Source organism: Salminus brasiliensis, chromosome 9 (genome assembly GCF_030463535.1).
Source record: "Salminus brasiliensis chromosome 9, fSalBra1.hap2, whole genome shotgun sequence".
In the NCBI taxonomy this organism is placed as follows: Eukaryota; Metazoa; Chordata; class Actinopteri; order Characiformes; family Bryconidae; genus Salminus; species Salminus brasiliensis.
In genome coordinates this window covers 4,757,853-4,784,259 of record NC_132886.1, presented here as the reverse complement: position 1 = coordinate 4,784,259, position 26,407 = coordinate 4,757,853, and the positions used below count along the sequence as shown (strand labels likewise).

Genomic DNA, 26,407 nt, shown 5'->3' with positions numbered 1-26,407 from the left:
GCACCTGTGTTGATAATTCACTGCCGAGATAGCAACGAACGTCTGACTGCAGACAAAGGTCTGTCTAGGCTGTTTTCAGTCAGTGGAGCTCCTGTGATTTCCGTTGCTGAGATATGTAGCAAAACTCACTTTATGTAGTGCTCTTTGTGTTCTTCACTAATTTAAAGGTTCTTCACCCTCTTAGATTTCTCCAACATAGAAATCTAGATAGATATATAGATAGATAGATAGATATTCCCAAACTGCTTGGTACTCTCTATACTCTGATTTGCCTTCCTAGTAATCCTGCAAGCTGTTCTCTCTGGATGTTTTCTTGGTTTTCTAGACCTTAACTTGACCTCCACCATTCCTGTTAACTGCTGATGCTTAATTACATCATGAACTGAGGAAATTGCTACCTGAAAAGGCTTTACTATCTTCTTGTACCACACAGACCAACGTTGATCCATAAAGTACATCAGTCTTGCAAATCTGAACCTGATCCTGCAAATAGGATCTTAACAGCATTAGGGGATAAATAAATCTTGAAAATCAATGTCTTTTTTTGGGCCAAGAAAGTTGGCCCCAAAAATCTCCCTCCCCACCTTCAGCCCACCACTGTCCTAATCCTACACAGTTCCTACACAGTTCCTACACAGTTCTATTAAGCTTTACTAACTTAAAAACCAAGGAACAGCAAACTAATCTGAGCCAATCAGTTTGTGGACTTATAATTTACAGTGATACATTACGACTTACAGCAGAGCTTGAAATTGATGAACTTCATAAATGAACACTGTGCATCCAGAGAGCAGCAGTTTGTGCATAAAATACGGGTTATAGCACATGTGAAACTCCACAAGCTCAGAGAGAATAAAAGAAAAAAAACTCAATGACTTATAAAAAACACTGAATTTTTATTTCATTGCATTTCTTCAGAGAAGATAACTTCAGCAGAATGTAACTAAATTCAATATTTAAATGACGGATATGAGGAAAATAAACAGAAAGTAAATAATAAGTGCTCTCAAATACTTTAAGAAAGAGGTTTTAGCTTAAAGTGACTGAAAGAGGTTTCTTACCTGTTGAGATGTCTCTTCAGCAGTGTATCTTCTGCGTGATCACAGAGGAACTGACAATACAGCTCTGTATCAGGATCTGTTGTCCTGAACTTTTTTGAATAATTTACATGATGTTCCACTGAATAGATGCAAATCAATTAATGTTAAAAAACAAACTACAGACATGAATAGACAAGGCACAATTGTCCTCATTCACCAATATCTTTTGATTTTTTCTTTTCTAAAGAATTTTATGAAATGTGGAGAAACGTCCTAACAGAAGTTCTAGGTCAGATTCATGATGTGTTTTTAAGAGCAGAATTCTTCACAGCTCTGCTCTTATAATGATGCATCCCATTCTAATGGGCCTGTGACTCACAGGGGGCCTTGAAATGTATTAATTGAGTGTTTTGGCAGAATTGTTAGAGCTGTAGGGCCAAGTGAGCAGAACATTTGAGCCTAATTTTTCCTTCAGGCTCAAAATCCCAGACAGCACCCTTGCAAAGGGCTGAACTGTAGTGGGATTCATGAGACGTGTAACTCACACCCCTCTGCTCCAAACCTTTTTCATTATTGTGTTCTTCATGTGTTGGACTTGAATTCAGTAGAACCCGTGTGTCTCTTTCAAACCTGCATGATCATAAAAACATTCACCAGACTCAGGCCACCTGCTTTGCATGGCATGGGATATTTTATCATTGATCACATGCAAAACATCCCTATTCGTTGTATATAGAGAGCAGTTGTTCTCATTCCTGAAGAACCAGTCTAGTGGTAATGCCAAACATGTGACCAGATTTGCCAACCAGATATCAGGCATAGCCAGTGCCATTGCTCACTCGTATAACTACAGCATTGATACTGCACTTAGAAAAAGAGGTTTATTGGGTTTTATGCTATTAGAATACTTCTTTCAAACTAAAAACAAGCGAGTATGCGTTCAGTTTGGTTTTATGTACTTATTAGAGATATACAAACCACCATTATACTTGTCTTACACTAACCAGTGTGCCAGTATTTCAGGGTGCTCCCGTGTCTGTGTTATCTTCTGGCTCTCTCCTTTTAATTAGCCTGTATTAGACAGGCCTGCAAGAGTCGTCAGCCACACTCTGATACTGTTCAGCATTCTCTGTTCTCCATAAATCCATTCAGAACTAACTCAGTCTCTTTACTTTTTTCAAGTTAATTTCTGTCTACTTTTCTGGCCCAAACCTTTACCATCACTACTATAAATATATTAGTTATACTATAGTATGATTATCACATTATGGTATTATGATTATTATGATTATTATAGACATATTTTGATTATACCCGCACACTTGAGCAGTAGAACAGTTTTGGAGGTTCGGCTACTTTTATCAACAATGTTTAAATAGTTCTGATCAGAGAAGGATGAATCGGGTCCCCCTTATGAGCCTTGGTTCCTCCCAAGGTTTCTTCCTCCAGCTCTGACAGAGCCTTTCCTTGCCACTGTCGTCTTTGACTGCTCACTGGGTCTCAACGGCAGTTGAAAAGCTATACAAATACAAATACATTTTAATTTGATGACAGAAAAGTAAAGTGTATTTTACTTGTTCTTAATACTTTGCTCTACACTTTGCTCAAGTATACTTGTCATATATATGATAAAGTCTTCACATACTTGTACTTTGGGTTGGAATGGATTTTGAAGAGGCTGAGTGACAGATTTTAATATGAGACTATATCAATTTCAATTTTGTGGTAGAATTGTGATATAAAGAAGGCTTTTATGTTTTGACATTAATTTTTTTTTCAAATATTTTTTTTTAAATTCTGAGTCTGTCTTATTAATGTTTATATGTGTAATCTACAGGCAGTGCTCATAATACTGTATTTAAAGTAAGTAAATAGTATAACATTTATAAGCAGGTAATAGTAAATAAATAAAAAAAATCACACCTAAACAGAAACTATTAGTATACTTTGAAGTATGATGTCAAGTTACATCATAGTTTGCATATTTATAAGCTGTACTTGTCAACAATTCAGATGCAAATTAGACTTTAGAGGGCATCAATCAGCAGATCCACAAAGACACAAACAAGACATGCACAATGAAAGCTTCATGTGACTCTAAAAATAGATGTTTGTGATTCACTTAACCTCAGCAGGGGGAAGAGCCTTTTCCTATAAAGCCCCCCAGCTCTGGAATAACCTTCCAGATAATGTTCGGGACTCAGACACAGTCTCAATCTTTAAATCTAAACTGAAAACTTATTTGTTTAGTTTAGCTTTTGGTAATTAATGTTTCTTAGATAAGGGCTGCAGGTCCAGGGGTTCGCGGACCCAGGGAATTGTAGTACTCTGAGATGCTGGAGCTGTCGTCTCGCTGCTTACACGCGATCACTCAGGTTTGTTGACGGTGGAGCAGATAGATGCTGGTGTTCTCAGGGTACGCCCGTGTCCGTGTTACCTTCTGGCTCTCTCCTTTTAATTATGCTGTGATAATCAGACCTGCCGGAGTCATCAGACATACCCAGATGCTGATGATCAACATTCTCTGCACTCCATAAAATTCCTCTTAAAACTAACTTCTCTCTCTTTACCTTCCCCGAGTAAATGGCCACCCAGCCCGATCTGCAGGAAGATTGCCCGCTGAGGTCCCCTCTACCTGCATCTAACCAGCTGCCACCTACCAGTCCAGCCAGCAGGTCCCCCCCCCCCAACCCGCCACCACCCATGGCTCACCCGCCAGCCGCTGCTGCCTGTTTGGTGGCCGTGCTGAAACCTAGATGGACTCGTGCCTGTCTGACACTATTAATATTACAACTATTAACTTTCTGTTGTACCTGGTTTGGTAATTTTTATCATTAATGTTTAAAACAGTCTGGCCAGAGGAGGATGGGTCCCCCTTGTGAGTCTTGGTTCCTCCCAAGGTTTCTTCCTCCAGCTCTGAGGGAGTTTTTCCTTGCCACTGTCGCCGTTGGCTTGCTCACGGGGGTCTTTGACGCTTCATGTTATTTCTTCTTTCTTCTCTGTCTCTGTTCTTTATTAAGTAATAATTATGTAAAGCTGCTTTGTGACGACAACAGTTGTAAAAAGCGCTATACAAATAAATTTGACTTGACTTGACTTGACTTAATCTACTAAAAAAGCAATACCATAAATGGCAGATTTTAAGATTTCATTGAATGCCTGTGCCAAATTTAGCATAAGTGGGTATATTTTACTAGACAAAAATAAAATACAATATTTAAATAGAATTTTATGAGCAAATGTGTTTCAGCTTAAACTGACTGAAAAGGGGTTTCTTACCTGCTATGGGTTGAGATGCTTCTTCTGCAGTGTATCTTCTGTGGTGTGATAAAACAGGAAACTGACAGTACAGCTGTGCATCAGTGTCTGTTTTGCTCATCTTTATTGATTGATTCATTTACATGATGTTCCAATGAACAGATGCAGATGAATAAATATTAACAAACAAACAACAGACGTAGACGTGAAACAGAAGACCCATTGTCCCGATGAAAGCTACATTAAATTGGTCTGGAGTTTACCTGTCTCCAATTATTGCAATGAAAATACTCATTCTTAGATAAGGAATGAATACCAGAATGAATACTAGCTGTGATGAATACTAGTGAGGCAGGAGAACATAAAGGAACCTATGGTTGAATTCTCAAATTCTTCAATCTAGTGAACATCCCACCTGAAAAGGCTCAGTTGCCAGTCACTGTTTGCAATCTTGTCTTTCCCCATTGGACTCACTCAGACTAAAAACCTGCTTAGAACAAATCCATTAGAATACAGCTGACAGAACCTGATAGTTTTGTTCAGCTTAATGTGCTAAAGAGCTTGGATACATAATTTAAATGTTGGTAGAGCATCTTAACTAATTAACCAAGTCAATTAGCTTAATCAACTAAGCTTAATAGTTTATTTAGTCAAGGGCAGTTGCAAATAGAAAGGTCCACACAGCCTGGTGTTTAATGTATAGGTCTGTAATTATTGTGTTTATAGATTGTTTATAGATTCTTCAGATTCTATAATCATGAATATACTTATACCACCTGGTTCAACAAGACCACATTAGCTACACTATCTGAAGATACTATGATGTTTCAACATGTTTTTATTATAATCTTACTTCCTTAGTAAAGGTCAGATATACCTGCTCCAAGACATGGCCTAGCAATACCATAAAGCTCCACCAGGGGCACCCTTGATTTTTGGACAGATGATGGAGCAGATGTTAAGGTTTAGGTAAAGTAGAAATTAAAAAGCATTAGTTAGCAGATCCTCAAAAATACATGGATACAGGATACATGAAGCAGGAATCGACCATGAAGCATCATGTTCTCATTAAAACAGATGTTTTAGCTTTATTCTAGAGATTTACCTGAAAATGTTGAGTCAAAGAATTTAGTCTGAAGTAAAAACTGACTTAAATTCATGCATAAATCAAATCAAGCGTCACTGTCGATTATTATCCATGATCAATCTGAATAACAGAATAGCTTAAACCTCATTTACAAACAACATAACAATCATACAAGTGTTAAGATTTCACACTAGTTTAATATTTGATTATAGTGTTACAGTGAAAGAGCACTGACCTACAATCTATAAACCACAACATTAAAAGATTATTCAAATCAGCTAAGCATTATATCAATGGAAATGTGGACAGATTTTCTGATTAATAAGAGTTATGAATTAGTTTTGGCAATACGTAAATGATAAAACTTCAGAAATTCTTTAAGAATGTATGTATTAAGTACACATGCATACTTAAAAAAGCAAACTTATATATTCAACTTGCTTATAAATTCTGCAATAAAAACCTGTGCTGAATTAACCTGAGAATGTTGTGTAAAGGCAGGAACAGTCATAGATTGGAAACCTTTGGCTTTTGTGGTTAAATGATATTATAATGAAGATTGTAATGTGATGTAATGTGTAATGTGAATGAAGGTCTACCCTGACATACACTGGCTTTAGATATCATGGGTTGCCATTATGAGCATGAAAATGACTTGTAATTTGGTCGAAAAGAAAAAAGAATACAACAGATTCACATACAAGTAACATTGTAAATTTCCATGTCAAATAATGATGAAGTAATGGCTGTGGAACATCAGTGTGATCCTTAATTTTGAGGATTCACATAAATACCTAGCTTCTTCTTCTTCCAGTTCTCTAAAAGAAACAAACAACATTCATCAGTATTTGTTTCACCATCAGTTTATTTAGATGTTTACTAAAAGAACTAAAGAGTGATCCTCAGACCTACCCTCAGACATGGTGCTGCAGATGAAGTTGAGTTTCTGGGTCTCTGACAGACTGACCCACTGCTTACTTCCAGACTGAACTGCTCCTGTTCTTTCTCTTCCACTGCAGTCTTCCTCCTCTGTCCCGTTCCCTGGAGCCCAGTTCTGGTAGCAGATGGACTCTCCACTCACCCAAAACCAGAAGCTCAGAGTGCAGGTGTGACGCAGACCCATCCACACATTAGCAGTGGAGGCATTTTGAGAAATGATCTTCACCTGGTGCTGAATGTCCTCAGTGTGAACAGAGACCAGGTCCACATGATTCTCTCTGCAGTATCTCAGAGCTTCTCTCCACGTCTTGTTCTGTTTAATCAGGGTGAGTGGGATCTCTGCAGAAGGGGGAGGACAAAAATTGTTCACTAAAATCTGTGATTTTAAAAGTACAGAGTTAGAGCTGTAACAGATGTATCACCTTATATTACTCACCATAGCAGACAAATGGACCAGGCCAATAGCAGCCTGCATCATTCCATCTGTATCCATATTCCCTATATAACTGCACACAGTTATCACTCCCATTGTTGTTTGGCTCTCCAGTGTTCCAGTCACTGTATGAGAAGTTACTCCCATCTGACCAGATCCAGCTCTAGAGACACATTAACACCTGATCAGTGAACAGTTGAAACTCTGAACTCTCAGTACTGAGGCTTGTCAGAGGTAGTTGAGTGTAGTTACAGTTTAGTGGGAAAAGACCTTTCTTAAGATCAACATTTCTGTTTCTCAGGAGAAGTAAAGCAGATCTCAGTGTTTCTGAAGATTCACTGATTTCTAAAATCAGAGAAATTAAATATATCTCTATAATAATGTCTATAAACCAACCATTTAGGAGTTCACTGTAATAAAGCTAGCGCAAAGCAAGTGATGCACAATATTCTACTATGGTAAAATGCTATCATGTTGTTTAATAATATTTTATTAATAAAAATTTTAAACATCACATATATTTCCATAAATTATAACTAATTAATACATCCATTAAATTTGCACAACATCTTACTCCAGGTTTCTGTCTCAGTCCTATTCAGAAATGTCCTGTTGTCCCGTTGAGAGCTTTTTTTAAAGCATCCATTTCCTCCTGGTTCTCAGTGGTGGCCAGATCAGTAAAATTCTCTCTGCAGTATTTCTGAGCTTCAGTCCAGTTCTTTTCTTCTTTCACCACATGAAACTGACGAGTCCCACACAAGGAGAGAGTCCACAGAGCTGTAGGGGTTAAAGCTCCCATCAGCATGGCAGTACAGTAATGAAGTAGCAGAGAGTTTTACAGATGATCATGAACTCCACTGACCTGAGAAAAGCAGGAGACCATGCAGTACTGAACTCATGACTGTGGAGAACGACAGAGAGAGAGACAAAGAGAGAGAGAGAGAGAGAGAGAGAGAGAGAGAGAGAGAGAGACACTACAATATCAGAAATCATAATTAGTCTTAGAACTTTACATGTGAAGAAAAAAACCTTCTTTAATTTAATTTTAAGTGTGAAAAGGTTTTATTTCACGTAGTGGAAACATTTGGAGAATTTCTACTGGTCCATTCATCATGGAACAACTGACTGGGCCCTATTTTAGGAATGTTTCGGTGAGCCGCTAACCGTTGCACCGCGCAGCTTGATTTAGGGCGCGTCAGTGTGTCTTTGCCATTGTAACAATTGAAAAAGTTTGCCTTGCATATCTTGAAATGCACCAAAGTCATGTACTGAGTCGCTTAATTAATCATGGGTGTGTTCTTTTGGGCGTAACGTGCAGTAATAAACCAATCAGCGTGTCTCTCGCAGTTCCCTTTAAGAGCCAGGTGTGGTGTTGGCAGGTTGCTATTTCAGTGGTGTAAAGCGTGGGGGGGGTGTACGAGCGCCGGGCTGCATGCACCTGTGTTGATAATTCACTGCCGAGATAGCAACGAACGTCTGACTGCAGACAAAGGTCTGTCTAGGCTGTTTTCAGTCAGTGGAGCTCCTGTGTTTTCCGTTGCTGAGATATGTAGCAAAACTCACTTTATGTAGTGCTCTTTGTGTTCTTCACTAATTTAAAGGTTCTTCACCCTCTTAGATTTCTCCAACACACATGGTTCCTTCATTCTAAGAGTGTATCACAGTTTCCTCAACAGCTAAAAGACTCCAACCCCACTGTATAACTGCGTTACACATAAGGACAATGTTCAGTTACAGCTGATTTAGTTGTGATCATAATCATAATCACCTTCAGCACCGAGTCAATCACACAACTTATCTCACCAGATTAGCAGATACATCAGCACAGATCTACAGCAAAGACCATATAAATGAAGGCTGATCAGGTTCAAATGTCAACCACTAACTGCAAAACTGCACTTTACACTATGTCCAAATGGACAACTGGAGCAGTTTGCTCACAAAGAGTGGGCCAAAAAATATTTATTTATTATTACTTTTGTCAGATTCAAGTTATTTCTGTGACCATTGGGGGTTTTTCTTTCATTAACCGAGGGGTACCAACAATTCTGTCCACATGTGTACATTCAGCTACTGCACATTGCACCCATTGCTGTACACCCATACAGTGTATCTACTATATCCTAATAGATAGATAGATAGATATTCCCAAACTGCTTGGTACTCTCTATACTCTGATTTGCCTTCCTAGTAATCCTGCAAGCTGTTCTCTCTGGATGTTTTCTTGGTTTTCTAGACCTTAACTTGACCTCCACCATTCCTGTTAACTGCTGATGCTTAATTACATCATGAACTGAGGAAATTGCTACCTGAAAAGGCTTTACTATCTTCTTGTACCACACAGACCAACGTTGATCCATAAAGTACATCAGTCTTGCAAATCTGAACCTGATCCTGCAAATAGGATCTTAACAGCATTAGGGGATAAATAAATCTTGAAAATCAATGTCTTTTTTTGGGCCAAGAAAGTTGGCCCCAAAAATCTCCCTCCCCACCTTCAGCCCACCACTGTCCTAATCCTACACAGTTCCTACACAGTTCCTACACAGTTATATTAAGCTTTACTAACTTAAAAACCAAGGAACAGCAAACTAATCTGAGCCAATCAGTTTGTGGACTTATAATTTACAGTGATACGTTACGACTTACAGCAGAGCTTGAAATTGATGAACTTCATAAATGAACACTGTGCATCCAGAGAGCAGCAGTTTGTGCATAAAATACAGGTTATAGCACATGTGAAACTCCACAAGCTCAGAGAGAATAAAAGAAAAAAAACTCAATGACTTATAAAAAACACTGAATTTTTATTTCATTGCATTTCTTCAGAGAAGATAACTTCAGCAGAATGTAACTAAATTCAACATTTAAATGACGGATATGAGGAAAATAAACAGAAAGTAAATAATAAGTGCTCTCAAATACTTTAAGAAAGAGGTTTTAGCTTAAAGTGACTGAAAGAGGTTTCTTACCTGTTGAGATGTCTCTTCAGCAGTGTATCTTCTGCGTGATCACAGAGGAACTGACAATACAGCTCTGTATCAGGATCTGTTGTCCTGAACTTTTTTGAATAATTTACATGATGTTCCACTGAATAGATGCAAATCAATTAATGTTAAAAAACAAACTACAGACATGAATAGAGAAGGCACAATTGTCCTCATTCACCAATATCTTTTGATTTTTTCTTTTCTAAAGAATTTTATGAAATGTGGAGAAACGTCCTAACAGAAGTTCTAGGTCAGATTCATGATGTGTTTTTAAGAGCAGAATTCTTCACAGCTCTGCTCTTATAATGATGCATCCCATTCTAATGGGCCTGTGACTCACAGGGGGCCTTGAAATGTATTAATTGAGTGTTTTGGCAGAATTGTTAGAGCTGTAGGGCCAAGTGAGCAGAACATTTGAGCCTAATTTTTCCTTCAGGCTCAAAATCCCAGACAGCACCCTTGCAAAGGGCTGAACTGTAGTGGGATTCATGAGACGTGTAACTCACACCCCTCTGCTCCAAACCTTTTTCATTATTGTGTTCTTCATGTGTTGGACTTGAATTCAGTAGAACCCGTGTGTCTCTTTCAAACCTGCATGATCATAAAAACATTCACCAGACTCAGGCCACCTGCTTTGCATGGCATGGGATATTTTAATGCAAAACATCCCTATTCATTGTATATAGAGAGCAGTTGTTCTCATTCATGTGACCAGATTTACCAACCAGATATCAGGCATAGCCAGTGCCATTACTCACTCGTATGACTACAGCATTGATACTGCACTTAGAAAAAGAGGTTTATTGGGTTTTATGCTATTAGAATACTTCTTTCAAACTAAAAACAAGCGAGTATGCGTTTAGTTCAGTATTTATGCTACTTATTAGAGATATACAAACCACCATTATACTTGTCTTACACTAACCAGTGTGCCAGTGTTTCAGGGTGCTCCCGTGTCTGTGTTATCTTCTGGCTCTCTCCTTTTAATTAGCCTGTATTAGACAGGCCTGCAGGAGTCGTCAGCCACACTCTGATACTGTTCAGCATTCTCTGTTCTCCATAAATCCATTCAGATCTAACTCAGTCTCTTTACTTTTTTCAAGTTAATTTCTGTCCACTTTTCTGGCCCAAACCTTTACCATCACTACTATAAATATATTAGTTATACTATAGTATGATTATCACATTATGGTATTATGATTATTATGATTATTATAGACATATTTTGATTATACCCGCACACTTGAGCAGTAGAACAGTTTTGGAGGTTCGGCTACTTTTATCAACAATGTTTAAATAGTTCTGATCAGAGAAGGATGAATCGGGTCCCCCTTATGAGCCTTGGTTCCTCCCAAGGTTTCTTCCTCCAGCTCTGACAGAGCCTTTCCTTGCCACTGTCGTCTTTGACTGCTCACTGGGTCTCAACGGCAGTTGAAAAGCTATACAAATACAAATACATTTTAATTTGATTACAGAAAAGTAAAGTGTATTTTACTTGTTCTTAATACTTTGCTCTACACTTTGCTCAAGTATACTTGTCATATATATGATAAAGTCTTCACATACTTGTACTTTGGGTTGGAATGGATTTTGAAGAGGCTGAGTGACAGATTTTAATATGAGACTATATCAATTTCAATTTTGTGGTAGAATTGTGATATAAAGAAGGCTTTTATGTTTTGACATTAATTTTTTTTACAATTTTTTTTTATTCTGAGTCTGTCTTATAAATGTTTATATGTGTAATCTACAGGCAGTGCTTATAATACTGTATTTAAAGTAAGTAAATAGTATAACATTTATAAGCAGGTAATAGTAAATAAATAAAAAAACACACCTAAACAGAAACTATTAGTATACTTTAAAGTATGATGTCAAGTTACATCATAGTTTGCATATTTATACGCTGTCCTTGTCAACAATTCAGATGCAAATTAGACATTAGAGGGCATCAATCAGCAGATCCACAAAGACACAAACAAGACATGCACAATGAAAGCTTCATGTGACTCTAAAAATAGATGTTTGTGATTCACTTAATCTACTAAAAAAGCAATACCATAAATGGCAGATTTTAAGATTTCATTGAATGCCTGTGCCAAATTTAGCATAAGTGGGTATATTTTACTAGACAAAAATAAAATACAATATTTAAATAGAATTTTATGAGCAAATGTGTTTCAGCTTAAAGTGACTGAAAGGGGTTTCTTACCTGCTATGGGTTGAGATGCTTCTTCTGCAGTGTATCTTCTGTGGTGTGATAACACAGGAAACTGACAGTACAGCTGTGCATCAGTGTCTGTTTTGCTCATCTTTATTGATTGATTCATTTACATGATGTTCCAATGAACAGATGCAGATGAATACATATTAACAAACAAACAACAGACGTAGACGTGAAACAGAAGACCCATTGTCCCGATGAAAGCTACATTAAATTGGTCTGGAGTTTACCTGTCTCCAATTATTGCAATGAAAATACTCATTCTTAGATAAGGAATGAATACCAGAATGAATACTAGCTGTGATGAATACCAGTGAGGCAGCAGAACATAAAGGAACCTATGGTTGAATTCTCAAATTCTTCAATCTAGTGAACATCCCACCTGAAAAGGCTCAGTTGCTGGTCACTGTTTGCAATCTTGTCTTTCCCCATTGTACTCACTCAGCCAAAAACCAGCTTAGAACAAATCCATTAGAATACAGCTGACAGAACCTGATAGTTTTGTTCAGCTTAATGTGCTAAAGAGCTCGGATACATAATTTACATGTTGGTAGGGCATTAACTTAGTTAATTAGCTTAATCAACTAAGCTTAATAGTTTATTTAGTCAAGGGCAGTTGCAAATAGAAAGGTCCACACAGCCTGGTGTTTGATGTATGGGTCTGTATTTATTGTGTTTATAGATTGTTTATAGATTCTTCAGATTCTATAATCATGAATATACTTATACCACCTGGTTCAACAAGACCACATTAGCTACATTATCTGAAGATACTATGATGTTTCAACATGTTTTTATTATAATCTTACTTCCTTAGTGAAGGTCAGATATACCTGCTGCAAGTCATGGCCTAGCAATACCACAAAGCTCCACCAGCTCCACCCTTGACTTTTGGACAGATGATGGAGCAGATGTTAAGGTTTAGGTAAAGTAGGAGTTAGAAAGCATTAGTTAGCAGATCCTCAAAAATACATGGATACAGGATACATGAAGCAGGAATCGAACATGAAGCATCATGTTCTCATTAAAACAGATGTTTTAGCTTTATTCTAGAGATTTACCTGAAAATGTTGAGTCAAAGAATTTAGTCTGAAGTAAAAACTGACTTAAATTCACGCATAAATCAAATCAAGCATCACTGTCGATTATTATCCATGATCAATCTGAATAACAGAATAGCTTAAACCTTATCTACAAACAACATAACAATCATACAAGTGTTGAGATTTCACACTAGTTTAATATTTGATTATAGTGTTACAGTGAAAGAACACTGACCTACAATCTATAAACCACAACATTAAATGATTATTCATATCAGCTAAGCATTATACCAATGGAAATGTGGACAAAAGAAGAGATTTTCTGGTTAATAAGAGTTTATGAATTAGTTTTGGCAATACGTAAATGATAAAACATCAGAAATTCTTTAAGAATGTATGTATTAAGTACACATGCTAATCACTTAAAAAAGCAAACATCACAAACACTGCTTATAAATTCTGCATTAAAAACCTGTGCTGAAATTAACCTGAGATTGTTGTGTAAAGGCTGGATCAGTCATAGATTGGAAACCTTTGGCTATTTTGTGGTTAAATGAGTCCTAAAGGTGAATGAAGGTCTACTCTGACATACACTGGCTTTAGATAGCATAGGTTGCCATTATGAGCATGAAAATGACTTGTAATTTGGTCAAAGACAAGAAAGAATAAAACAGATTCACATACAACTAACATCGTAAATTTTCATGTCAAATAATATATCCCGAGAAAGAATGATGAAGTAATGGCTGTGGAACATCAGTGTGATCCTTAATTATGAGAATTCAGTTAAACACCCTGCTTCTTCTTCCAGTTCTCTAAAAGAAACAAACAGCATTCATCAGTATTTTTTTCACCATCAGTTTATTTAGATCTTTACTAAAAGAACTAAAGAGTGATCCTCAGACCTACCCTCAGAGATGGTGCTACAGATGAAGTTTAGTTTCTGGGTCTCTGTCAGACTGACCCACTGCTTACTTCCAGACTGAACCGCTCCTGTTCTTTCTCCTCCACTGCAGTCTTCATCCTCTGTCCCGTTCCCTGGAGCCCAGTTCTGGTAGCAGATGGACTCTCCACTCACCCAGAACCAGAAGCTCAGAGTGCAGGTGTGACGCAGACCCATCCACACATTAGCAGTGGAGGCATTTTGAGAAATGATCTTCACCTGGTGCTGAATGTCCTCAGTGTGAACAGAGACCAGGTCCACATGCTTCTCTCTGCAGTATCTCAGAGCTTCTCTCCACGTCTTGTTCTGTTTAATCAGGGTGAGCGGGATCTCTGCAGAAGAGAGAGGACAAAGGCTTTTCTCTCAAATCGATCATTTTAAAAATACAGAGTTAAAGCTGTAACAGATATATCACCTTATATTACTCACCATAGCAGACAAATGGACCAGGATGACGGCAGCCTGCATCATTCCATCTGTATCCATATTCACTATATAACTGCACACAGTTATCACCCACACCATTGTTCGGCTCTCCAGTGTTCCAGTCACTGTATGAGAAGTTACTCCCATCTGACCAGATCCAGCTCTAGAGACACATTAACACCTGATCAGTGAACAGTTGAAACTCTGAACTCTCAGTACTGAGGCTTGTCTGAGGTGGCTGAGATTAGTAATCTCTGTTCAGTAAATCACACACTTTTATTTATTTAATCAATAGAAAGATAGAAAATATATTTGACAAAGAATATTAAATTAAACATCTCTCTATAATCATGTCTCTAAACCAACCATGTAGGAGTTAACTGTAATAAAGCTAACATAAAGCAAGTGATAATAATCTGCTATGGTGAAATGTGATCATATAGTTTAATAATATTTTATAAAATAAAGACTTTTCTACAATTTACTTCATGAACCCTAAAATCTTTCCTGTAACTAATTAATACACCCATTAAATATACAAAACTGCTTACTTTGTTGTTCTCTCCAGGTTTCTGTCTCAGTCCTATCCAGAAATGTCCTGTTGTCCCGTTGAGAGTAGCATTTACAGCGTCCATTTCCTCCTGGTTCTCAATGGTGGCCAGATCAGTGAACTTCTCTCTGCAGTATTTCTGAGCTTCAGTCCAGTTCTTTTCTTCTGTCACCACATGAAACTGACGAGTTCCACACAAGGAGAGAGTCCACAGAGCTGTAGGGGTTAAAGCTCTCATCAGCATGGCAGTACAGTAATGAACCAGCAGAGAGTTTTACAGATGATCATGAACTCCACTGACCTGAGAAAAGCAGGAGACCATGCAGTGCTGAACTCATGACTGTGGAGAACTACAGAGAGAGAGACAGAGAGAGAGAGAGAGACAACAATATCAGAAATCGTAATTAGTCTTAAAACTTTACATGTGAAGAAAAAAAGGTTTTATGTCAAGTAGTGGAAACATTTGGAGAATTTCTATTGGTCCATTCATCATGGAACAACTGACTGGGCCCTATTTTAGCAATGTTTTGGTGAGCTGTTAACCGTTGCACCGCGCAGCTTGATTTCAGTTGTAACAATTGAAAAAGTTTGCCTTGCGTATCTTGAAATGCACAAAAGTCATGTACTGAGTCTCTTAATGAATCATGGGTGTGTTTTTTTGGGCAAAACATGCAGTAATAAACCAATCAGCCTGTCTCGCCGTTCCCTTTAAGAGCCAGGTGTGGTCTGACTTTGGCAGGTTGCTATTTCAGTGGTGTAAAGCGTGGCGGGGGGGTGGGGGGGGGGGGGGGGGTGTACGAGCGCCAGGGTGTACGAGCGCCAGGCTGCACGCGCCTGTGTTGACGATTCACTGCCGAGATAGCAATGAACGTCTGACTGTTGACGAACGTCTGCCTAGACTGTTTTCAGTCAGTGGAGCTCCTCCTGTGTTTTCCGTTGCTGAGATATGTAGCAATATTCCAGAAATTGACCTGAACACCCCTCATTTCGAAACCACCGAGCCCATCAGCGTATATATATTCACAAGCAGCGTTGCTGTTCAAACTAGGCATGTAGATAGACTGCTGGCGGGATGTAAGATAGCAACGAGCATCGTGAAGCACATTGAGCAGGGTGTAAGATAGGGCCCTTTGTGTTAAAAAGCGATTTTTCTATGGTTTAAAGTAATGAGATTAGGATGAATTTCTGTTTTACAATTTTGAAAACTAAAATCAAATCGACTGCCAGTATCACACAAACACACACGATTACTATCTATTTTTAAAACTATATTTTAGAAGATTTAGAATTAGTTGATATGACTGAGTACACTCTGGAAAATAAAGTTGCTACAAAGGGATCCTTGAGTGTTACTGTAGAAGAACCACTCTTTTCTCCATGTTTGTAGAGGAGATGTGTGGATGTGAATATTAAAGGTTTAATGGGTGGTCTTACTTTATGTAGTGCTCTTTGTGTTCTTCACTAATTTAAAGGTTCTTCACCCTCACAGATATCTCCAACAAACATGGTTCCTTCATTCAAAGAGTGTATCACAGTTTCCTCAACAGCTAAAACACATCTAAGCAACCTCATTACTTTCACTTTCACACAGTCAACACAGAGCTCACACAGAGACTCCCCCTCTACTGGATAACTGTGTTAAACATAAGGACAACGTTCAGTTACAGCTGATTTAATTATGATCATAATTATAATCATCTTCAGCACTGAGTCAACCACACAACTTAGCTTAGCAGATTAGCAGATACATCAGCACAGATCTACAGCAAAGACCATATAAATGAAGGATGATCAGGATCAAATATCAGCCACTAACTGCACAACTGCAATGTACACTATATGTTCAAATGTTTGTGGACACCCCTTTTAATTAGTACACACGTGGACAAAAATTAGTACCCCTCGGTTAATGAAAAAAAAAAACAATGGTCACAGAAATCTGACAAAAGAAATAATAAATAAGAATTCTATGAAAATTAACCAATGAAAATTCTACATTGATTATATATTGAACCCTGCTTCAACAGAATTATTTTAAAACGTAAACTCATTAAACAGGCCTGGACAGAAATGATGGTACCCCTGAAAATAATGTGACCAAAGGGACATGTTAAATCAAATCATGTGTCCACTAATTAGCATCACAGGTGTCTACAATCTTGTAATCAGTCAGTGGGCCTATATATAGGACTACAGGTAGTCACTGTGCTGTTTGGTGACATGGTGTGTACCACACTCAACATGGACCAGAGGAAGCGAAGGAAAGAGTTGTCTCAGGAGATTAGAAAGAAAATTATAGACAAGCATGTTAAAGGTGAAGGTTATAAGACCATCTCCAGGCAGCTTGATGTTCCTGTGACTGCAGTCATTGTTTAAGCCAAAGTGGACTCCATGGGAGACGACCAAGGAGGACACCATTGTTGGAAACAAATACCAGAAGCCAGACTGGAATTTGCCAAACTACATGTTGACAAGCCCCAAAGCTTCTGGGAGAATGTCCTATGGACAGATGAGATAAAAATTGAAATTTTTTACCAAGGCACATCAGCTCTATGTTCGCAGACGGAAAAATTAAGCATTTTTCAATGAAATCTCAAGACTATCAAGGGATTCTAGAGAGAAATGTGCTGCCCAGTGTCAGAAAGCTTGGTCTCAGTCACAGGTCATGGATCTTGTAACAGGATAATGCCCCAAAACACACAGCTAAAAACACCCAAGAATGGCTAAAAGGAAATCATTGGACTATTCTGAAGTGGCCTTCTATGAGACCTGACCTCAATCCTGTTGAGCATCTTTGGAATGAGCTGAAACATGCTGCCTGGAAAAGGCACCTGTTATGGTGTGGTGCGCAGGTAATCTAAAATTTATTTATTTGAATGATACTACCCCTCTTTCGGGGGTATTATTTTAGGTGCGTGTAACAGATGGTGAATGTCTTAAGTCAATACAAGATTGGTGCTTGGTGAGATTGTAGCTGTGGTGGGGCTCAAACTCCCAACCCTGGAAATGGGAGCCCAGTGGCACTATAAAAACTGTTCACAAACTCTTTTCTTTTTCAGCTCCTGCATTTTTTCACAATTGAGACCAAACGGAGCTTCAGACCAAACGGAGCTCGTTAAATTAACAAACGGCCTAGAAAATACCCTTCGATCAACCATAGACAAAGTAGCACCGTTCAAAAATAAAATGATGAGGCAAAAAAGGCTCGCACCGTGGTACAGTGATCATACTCGTACCTTAAAACAAACAGTGCGGAAACTAGAGCGTAAATGGTGGACGACCAAACTAGAGGTGTTCCACTCTGCGTGGAAGGACAGCCTTAGTCAATATAGAAAGACTCATTAAAGCTCGCTCAGTGTATCTGGCCTCGCTGATCGAGAAAAACAAAAACAATCCCAGAGTTCTTTTTAATGAGATCTCTAAACTTACTAAAAGCCAGGCAGATACTCAACCCCAGATCCCAACATCTTTAACCAGTCATGTTTTTATGGACTATTTTAATAATAAAATAGAAAATATTAGACAACAAATCCAACCCTGCTTATTAAATCAAACATGGCCGTCACCCGATGTAGTTGCCTTAGAACATAACTTAGTTGTAGAACAAAGGCTGGAAGCCTTCTACCCACTTCCACAGCCTGAACTAGAAAAAATTATATCCTCAGCTAATTGTACATGTACACTCGACCCGATTCCCTCTAAATTGCTAAAAGAAATTCTCCCAATTATAATCGGACCTCTTTTAACAATTGTAAATTCATCCCTTAGCCTTGGGCATGTACCCCAAACCCTTAAAATAGCAGTTATAAAACCTTTAATCAAGAAACCAAATCTTGATCCTAGCGTATTATCTAATTATAGACCCATCTCAAACTTAACATTCGTATCTAAGATATTAGAAAAAGCTGTGGCCCAACAACTCTGCTTATACCTGAGTAAAAATGACATGTATGAGAAATTCCAGTCTGGATTTAGACCCAGTCACAGCACAGAGACAGCCCAAGTGAAGATTACGAATGATCTCCTTCCTGCCTCTGATCAAGGCTACGTATCTTTATTAGTCCTACTAGACCTTAGTGCAGCCTTTGATACAATAGATCATTCTATATTACTAGAAAGATTAGAGAAAATGGTTGGAATCACAGGGACAGCCCTATCATGGTTCCAATCATGTCTAACGGGACACTTCCAATTTGTAAAGATAAAAGATTTATCTTCAAACTACGCAGAAGTAAGATATGGAGTTCCGCAAGGCTCAATTCTAGGACCACTATTATTTACATTATACATGTTACCACTGGGCTCAGTTATAAGCAGACATGGCGTTAATTTCCATTTCTATGCAGATGACACACAGCTCTATATATCAGCCAAACCTGACGATAAATTTAGACTACAGAAAATGGAGGACTGTGTAAAGGATATAAAACTCACATAACTTCCTTCTCCTCAACAGTGACAAAACCGAAGTTCTCCTTTTAGGTCCAAAAGACTCTAGAAATAAACTATCAGACTTAATGTTAGACTTGGCAGATTCTCCCATCATTCCTGGTTTAGCAGCTAAAAATCTTGGCGTCACATTCCACTCAGATTTATCATTTGAGCAACATATAGCTAATATTAGTAGAACAGCCTTTATGCAGCTTAGGAACATCTCCAAACTAAGAAACTCCTTATCACTACAGGCCGCAGAAAAGCTAGTACACGCTTTTATTACCTCAAGGCTAGATTACTGTAATGCACTACTGTCAGGTTGTTCCAGCAGGAACCTCAATAAACTTCAGCTGGTGCAAAATGCTGCAGCCAGGGTCCTTACTAAAACTAGAAAATTTGACCATATCAGTCCAGTTCTATCAGCACTTCATTGGCTCCCAGTTAAATTCCGTATCGAATACAAAATTCTTTTATTAACATATAAAGCCCTACATGGCCTCGCTCCTGAGTACCTGCAGGATCTTATAGTATATTACGAACCATCAAGACTACTTAGATCTCAGGGTGCTGGCCTCTTACTCGTTCCCAAAATTCAGAAAACCTCAGCAGGGGGAAGAGCCTTTTCTTATAAAGCCCCCCAGCTCTGGAATAACCTTCCAGATAATGTTCGGGACTCAGACACAGTCTCAATCTTTAAATCTAAGCTGAAAACTCATATGTTTAGTTTAGCTTTTGGTAATTAATGTTTCTTAGATAAGGGCTGCAGGTCCAGGGGTTCGCGGACTCAGGGAATTGTTGTACACTGAGATGCTGGAGCTGTCGTCTCGCTGCTTACACGCGACCACTCAGGTTTGTTGACGGTGGAGCAGATAGATGCTGGTGTTCTCAGGGTACGCCCGTGTCCGTGTTACCTTCTGGCTCTCTCCTTTTAATTATGCTGTGATAATCAAACCTGCCGGAGTCGTCAGACATACCCAGATGCTGATTCTCAACATTCTCTGCACTCCATAAAATTCCTCTTAGAACTAACTTCTCTCTCTTTACCTTCCCCGAGTAAATGGCCACCCAGCCCGATCTGCAGGAAGATTGCCCGCTGAGGTCCCCTCTACCTGCATCTACATTACATTACATTACATTATCGGCATTTAGCTGACGCTCTTATCCAGAGCGACTTACAAGGTTACTCATATTACAGAGGAGGGCCAGTGTAGTGTTAGGAGTCTTGCCCAAGGACTCTTATTGGTGTAGTGCAGCATAGTCAGCCAGACTGGGAATCGAACCCCAGTCTCCCACGTGGTGTGGTAGCTCACTGGCAGGTAGTGGTGTTATCTGTTGCGCCACACCAACCACACATCTAACCAGCTGCCACCTACCAGTCCGGCCAGCAGGTCCACCCCCAACCCGCCACCACCCATGGCTCACCCGCCTGCCGCTGCTGCCTGTTTGGTGGCCGTGCTGAAACCTAGATGGACTCGTGCCTGTCTGACACTATTAATATCACCATTATCAACTTTCTGTTGTATCTGCTTTGGTAATTTTTATCATTAATGTTTAAAACAGTCTGGCCAGAGGAGGATGGGTCCCCCTTGTGAGTCTTGGTTCCTCCCAAGGTTTCTTCCTCCAGCTCTGAGGGAGTTTTTCCTTGCCACTGTCGCCGTTGGCTTGCTCACGGGGGTCTTTGACGCGTAATGTTATTCCTTCTTTCTTCTCTGTCTCTGTTCTTTATTAAGTACTAATTATGTAAAGCTGCTTTGTTTACAACAACAGTTGTAAAAAGCGCTATACAAATAAATTTGACTTTACTTGACTTGACTTGTTACCGTTCTGGAATTGTGTTTGGCTGGGTGTATTTATACCATGCCACACAGGTAGGTCTGGGTCATTACTTTTGTCAGATTCAAGTTATTTCTGTGACCATTGTGGGTTTTTCTTTCATTAACCGAGGGGTACCAACAATTTTGTCCACGTGTGTACACTCAGCTACTGCACGTTGCACCCATTGTTGTACACCCATACAGTGTATCTAATATATCCTAATAGATAGATAGATATTCTATATGGAATCCCAAACTGCTTGTTACTCTCTATACTCTGATTTGCCTTCCTAGTAATCCTGCAAGCTGTTCTCTCTGGATGTTTTCTTGGTTTTCTAGACCTTAACTTGACCTCCACCTTTCCTGTTAACTGCCGATGCTTAATTACATCATGAACTGAGGAAACTGCTACCTGAAAAGGCTTTACTATCTTCTTGTACCACACAGACCAACGTTGATCCATAAAGTACATCAGTCTCGCAAATCTGAACCTGATCCTGCAAATAGGATCTTAACAGCATTAGGGGATAAATAAATCTTGAAAATCAATGTCTTAATATAGGACTAGAAATTTGGCCTCAACAACCTTTTTCCCACCTTCAGCCCACCACTGTCCTAATCCTACACAGTTCCTACACAGTTCTAATAAGCTTTACTAACTTAAAAACCAAGGAACAGCAAACCAATCTGAGCCAATCAGTTTCTGGACTTATTCTAAATGAAGTGATTTTAATATAATTTACAATACAATTATACAATACGATACAATACAACTTACAGCAAAGCTTGAATATGATTAACTTCATAAATGAACACTGTGCATCCAGAGAGCAGCATAAAATATGAGTTATAGCACATGTGAAACTCCACAAGCTTCAAGAGAATAACAGGAAAACACTCAATGACTTGGATAAAAAACACTGAATTTTTATTTCATTGCATTTCTTCACAGAAGATAACTTCAGCAGAATGTAACAAAATTCAATATTTAAATGATGGATATGAGGAAAATAAACAGAAAGTAAATAATAAGTGCTCTCAAATACTTTAAGAAAGAGGTTTTAGCTTAAAGTGACTGAAAGAGGTTTCTTACCTGTTGAGATGTCTCTTCAGCAGTGTATCTTCTGCGTGATCACAGAGGAACTGACAATACAGCTCTGTATCTGGATCTGTTGTCCTGAACTTTTTGAGTAATTTACATGATGTTCCACTGAAAAGATGCAAATGGATAAATGTTTACAAAGACATGGATATAGAAAGCACAATGGTCCTCATTCACCAAGATCTTCCTAAGAATTTTAGGACATTTTGAGAAAAGTCCTAACAGAAGGTCTAGGTCAGATTCATGATCTTTTAAAGAGCAGAATTCTTTACAGCTCTGTTCTTATAATCATGCATCCCATTGTCCTTATGAAAATTCAACTGTATTGAATTGTATTATTGGAATATTCTGGCAGAACTGTTAGAGCTGTGGGGCCCAGTGAGCCTGATGATCCTTTCTTCAGGCTCAAAATCCCAGACAGTACCCTTCCAATGGGCTGGACTGTAGGGGGAGTCTCCAGGAGTGTAACTCACAACCCTTTACACCTTTCATTATTGTGTTCTTCAAGAGTTTCTTTCAAACCTGCATCATCATAAAAACATCCACCAGACTCCGGCCACCTGCTTTGCATAGCATGGGATATTTTATCATTAGATGGCACCTCAAACTCAACCCCAGCAAAACCTATAAAGCCTTGGCGTAGACATTGATGACCAGTTATTGTTCTTGAGTCATGTTGTCGACTCATGACCTCTTTACAGGACCTCTTTTACAACATCCAGGTCCAGAAAGTAAAAATCCACCAAAGGGGTTTTCTCTAACTGCCTGGACCTGAATTGTGCTCTGACCCAGCCCAATGTCCTCTGGCCCAGCCCTGCAGCTTTATCAATTTCAGTCACCCTTGAATTGGTTGGAACCATTGTTCTGCTTAAAGCTAAAGTTTCACATAGGCTTTAATTTCTTAGCAGAACTGAAACAGGTGGTCTTGCTGTATCTTCCTGTAACACAAACCATGTATCGTAATGTATCGTTCATTTGTAAATTTGTTTAACAAATGATCAGCCTGGAAATGTAAACAATACTTTATATTGTATTCAAATGTAATAATGTAAAATTGTTTTTAACAAACGATCAACCTGAAAATGTAATAAATGGCTTATTAGGTAATAAAAAGGATAATACAATTCAATACTGTATTTTTTATTTATTACAAATAATCAACCTAACAATTTCTCAAAAAGATTAGATATTACCTTCTTAATAAATCAACAATTACTTTATTAGGTTTTTATTAGGTCATTTTGACCAAGAACACAATTCTATTACATTACAATACATTGCTCATTCTATAAACTGACCACCAGACGTTGTGACACTTCAGCCAACCCTCAAACTGTTGCTTCTGTGACCTCATGAATACTCTGGCACACTAAGTGCACTTAGATCAGATTTTTCTTAGCATTAGATTTACATAACAGCTGTTGTGGAGTTATAGTGATAACCTCTGTAAACAATAAAAAAGGGGGTGTTAGACAACATCCCCTAATTTTGACTAATTAAACGGTGGCCTGAACAAACACTGTGAACCATGAAAGTCATGCTGCTATAAAGCTGCTCTTATATAGATGAGAATGACTGACTGTGTGTTTTGTATGATCACAGAATCACAGAAATATACCATCACATGCACATTGTTGAATATCAGTAAACAAAAGTATGTTTTATATATAAGTGTATGATTTTTTTCTGCACGTTAGACACTTTCTATTTATTTGTGGAAAATGTGCATATGGGGGGGGGGGCGTTGTACATCCCACAATTTATGGTTTTACCAGTTTGGTAAAACAGGCCTTACAATGTGCATCAGTGTGCTCACTAAGGTCATTTGGCCAGGGTTTGCATATGACTGTATATAGGGGTCTTATTTAAGCGGCACATTCAGGGCCTGATTAAGAGATTCTGGTACCCTCCGTCCCCAAACCTACAAAACATGACTCTCCCAACTCCCACCACACCTCAATTATCCACTGGAAATCACTGAAGGCCTTGCAACACTTTTGTTTCTCTGTTTTTTTATCCAGAAAACAACCAAACTGGCCTATGCTCATACATGTAACTGTAAGTCTGTGTATATAGAAACTGTGGCAGGACATCGGAAAGCCATTATTTTGCGTATGCAGAGACTATCAATCTCCACTTTGCATATTAATCCCAATACTAAATCTGTAATTCAACTAAATCTAAACGGATCTATTGAGAGGCTGCAACAAACAAATTTATCTTTCAAAAAACTTTTTTTAAAGAACAATTTACTATTTAACTTCTTTATCAATTATTAAGTTAAGAATAAAAGCACTTCTAAGAATTTATTTCTAAACCTATTATGTTTCGTGACTTTTATTTACACCCTTAGGATTAATGACCTGTAAATACATACAGGTAAGACCCCTGGAAAAGCATCTCAGACAAATTGTGAAGAATTGTTCAAAAGTCTAGAAAACACTGGGCCTTATTTACCAACCCTTTCTCAATAAGAAATATCTTCTTAAAACCCTCATTCACAGTTTTTACAAAAAAAAATATATATATATATTTGTTCGGTTTAGGAGGACAGTGGGATCCAGCATTATAAGAGCAGAGCTGTGATCAATTCTGCTCTTTAAAAACACATCATAAATCTGACCCAGACTTTCTGTTAGGACAATTTGGTACTGCCATTTAACCCACCTATTTGCAGCACTAGCGATGCTCCTGACACTAGGAGGGGAAGGACCTTTTCTCTGATACACGCAAAGTCAGCAACCACCTCTTTTCAAACTGCCGCCAGCAGCCGATGACCTCGTAAGAGTGATGAGGGAAGAGAGCGTGGCCAACTGTGCTCTTTCAGACTCTGGCCACTGATGGCAAAGCAGCATGGCTTGGGATTCTTGAGACCCCCTGGTCATAGTGGTATTAGACGCATTAGACGAATTTAAAGGTCCCTACTATAAACCCTTTCTTTTATTGAACAGTGGAAAGGTGGTTCCTCTATGGAACCACTCAGAGAACTATGTGAAGAACCTTATTATTATTATTATTTTATATGTATTTGTACATCTGACCTCAATTATTGTTTCAATTATTAAAGGTGTTTCTTACCTGTCAGTGTGTGTCTCCTGCAGGATCTCCTCTTTCTCATAATAAACTGAGCCCAATAAAGCAGCACTAAACAGAGAAAGCTCTCTGTTGTGTTTTGTTTGTTTGACAGTGCTGCTTTACATGGTGTTCTGCTAACCCAAGGCAAATGAACAGAGATATACAGCACTGGTGAAGCAGATATGCACTAAATACACAAACCTCCTACTACTGTTCCACCTAACTCAACCCTCCCTTTACCCACAGTGCTGATGTTATTTACCTGCATGAACCTTAGAGCCTTTTTGTTCTCTCTCAGGACCGACCAGTGTTCTGACCAGTGTTACAGTACTAGACATAAAATGTTGCACTTTAGGCGTCAGGGAAATGTTCTTACTAGTTTTAATGAAATAAGAATAATTTTAAAATCTGTAAAACATCTGTAGCCTCATGTACATTTTTTTCATTGATTTTTCATCTATAATGTATCTATGATATTGAGTACAATGGGGTGAATGGGGTACAGTGTGTCTCAAAGACTCACCCCGTCCACATTCAGAGGAGCTCTGGGACTCATATGACCACATTCTTCTTGTAGTGTTGATGCCGAAGCGTCTCGATGCACCCCCATCAGCAAAGCACGGCCCACATCAACTGCGTCACTGCCCTAGCTGGACAATATGCAATAACGGCGAGACCATGCCTAGACTAGACTGCGCAAGTTAGCTGAACAGGTGTAATAAAAAATAATTCTGCCGCCTTGGGGTGCACTCCATCCAAATACTACAGACTGTATCTTATGAGCAACTCGCTGTTCTGTATGTATCTCAGGATGTAACCACTAGGAAGAGGCCTACTCCTCCGGATAGGCTGCAAGAGTGTTTGTACTATGCAAGTGCAAGTGCACTGCAGAACCACGCTAATATGGTCTACATATCCGAATATAAGGATATGGTGGGAGCGGTTGGCCCCCGACTCTGTCTATGCACAGTTCTTCATTTTGTTAAAGATATAAAGGACGGGTTTCGCCCTTTTCTGGTGAGAGTCGGCTGAGTGGAACTGCAGGTCCA

The 26,407-nt window shown here is 38.7% G+C and overlaps 2 protein-coding genes and 1 long non-coding RNA gene across 3 annotated transcripts; all 3 read right to left on the bottom strand.

Moving 5' to 3' along the window:
* Nucleotides 1–6,153: 6,153 nt before the first annotated feature.
* On the bottom strand, nucleotides 6,154–7,045 carry LOC140562174 (snaclec A4-like). Its single transcript, XM_072687613.1, has 4 exons — nucleotides 7,028–7,045; nucleotides 6,761–6,920; nucleotides 6,298–6,663; nucleotides 6,154–6,203 (listed from the first exon to the last, which is right to left on the bottom strand). The coding sequence occupies exons 1-4, from the start codon at nucleotides 7,043–7,045 to the stop codon at nucleotides 6,154–6,156; spliced, it is 594 nt and encodes a 197-aa protein (XP_072543714.1).
* A 422-nt stretch (nucleotides 7,046–7,467) lies between these two features.
* LOC140562835 (uncharacterized) lies at nucleotides 7,468–9,758 on the bottom strand. The gene is made up of 3 exons (XR_011980172.1): nucleotides 9,730–9,758; nucleotides 7,620–7,658; nucleotides 7,468–7,534 (listed from the first exon to the last, which is right to left on the bottom strand). It is a non-coding gene; the product is annotated as an uncharacterized lncRNA (long non-coding RNA).
* Nucleotides 9,759–13,299: 3,541 nt separating this feature from the next.
* LOC140562834 (C-type mannose receptor 2-like) lies at nucleotides 13,300–15,049 on the bottom strand. The gene is made up of 4 exons (XM_072688696.1): nucleotides 14,935–15,049; nucleotides 14,387–14,546; nucleotides 13,924–14,289; nucleotides 13,300–13,829 (listed from the first exon to the last, which is right to left on the bottom strand). Exons 1-4 carry the CDS (start codon nucleotides 15,016–15,018, stop codon nucleotides 13,801–13,803), a joined length of 639 nt encoding a protein of 212 aa, XP_072544797.1. The 5' UTR covers nucleotides 15,019–15,049; the 3' UTR covers nucleotides 13,300–13,800.
* Nucleotides 15,050–26,407: the final 11,358 nt, after the last annotated feature.

Excerpts from the sequence above, each read along its gene's own strand:
- LOC140562174 (XM_072687613.1), bottom strand. Across the intron at positions 6,664-6,760 it reads TGGTCCATTTGTCTGCTATG|AGATCCCACTCACCCTGATT; the intron begins GTGAGTAATATA and ends CCCCTTCTGCAG. Across the intron at positions 6,204-6,297 it reads CTGCAGCACCATGTCTGAGG|AGAACTGGAAGAAGAAGAAG; the intron begins GTAGGTCTGAGG and ends TGTTTCTTTTAG.
- LOC140562834 (XM_072688696.1), bottom strand. The coding sequence starts at position 15,018 with ATGGACGCTGTAAATGCTACTCTCAACGGGACAACAGGACATTTCTGG. Across the intron at positions 14,290-14,386 it reads TGGTCCATTTGTCTGCTATG|AGATCCCGCTCACCCTGATT; the intron begins GTGAGTAATATA and ends TCTCTTCTGCAG. Across the intron at positions 13,830-13,923 it reads CTGTAGCACCATCTCTGAGG|AGAACTGGAAGAAGAAGCAG; the intron begins GTAGGTCTGAGG and ends TGTTTCTTTTAG.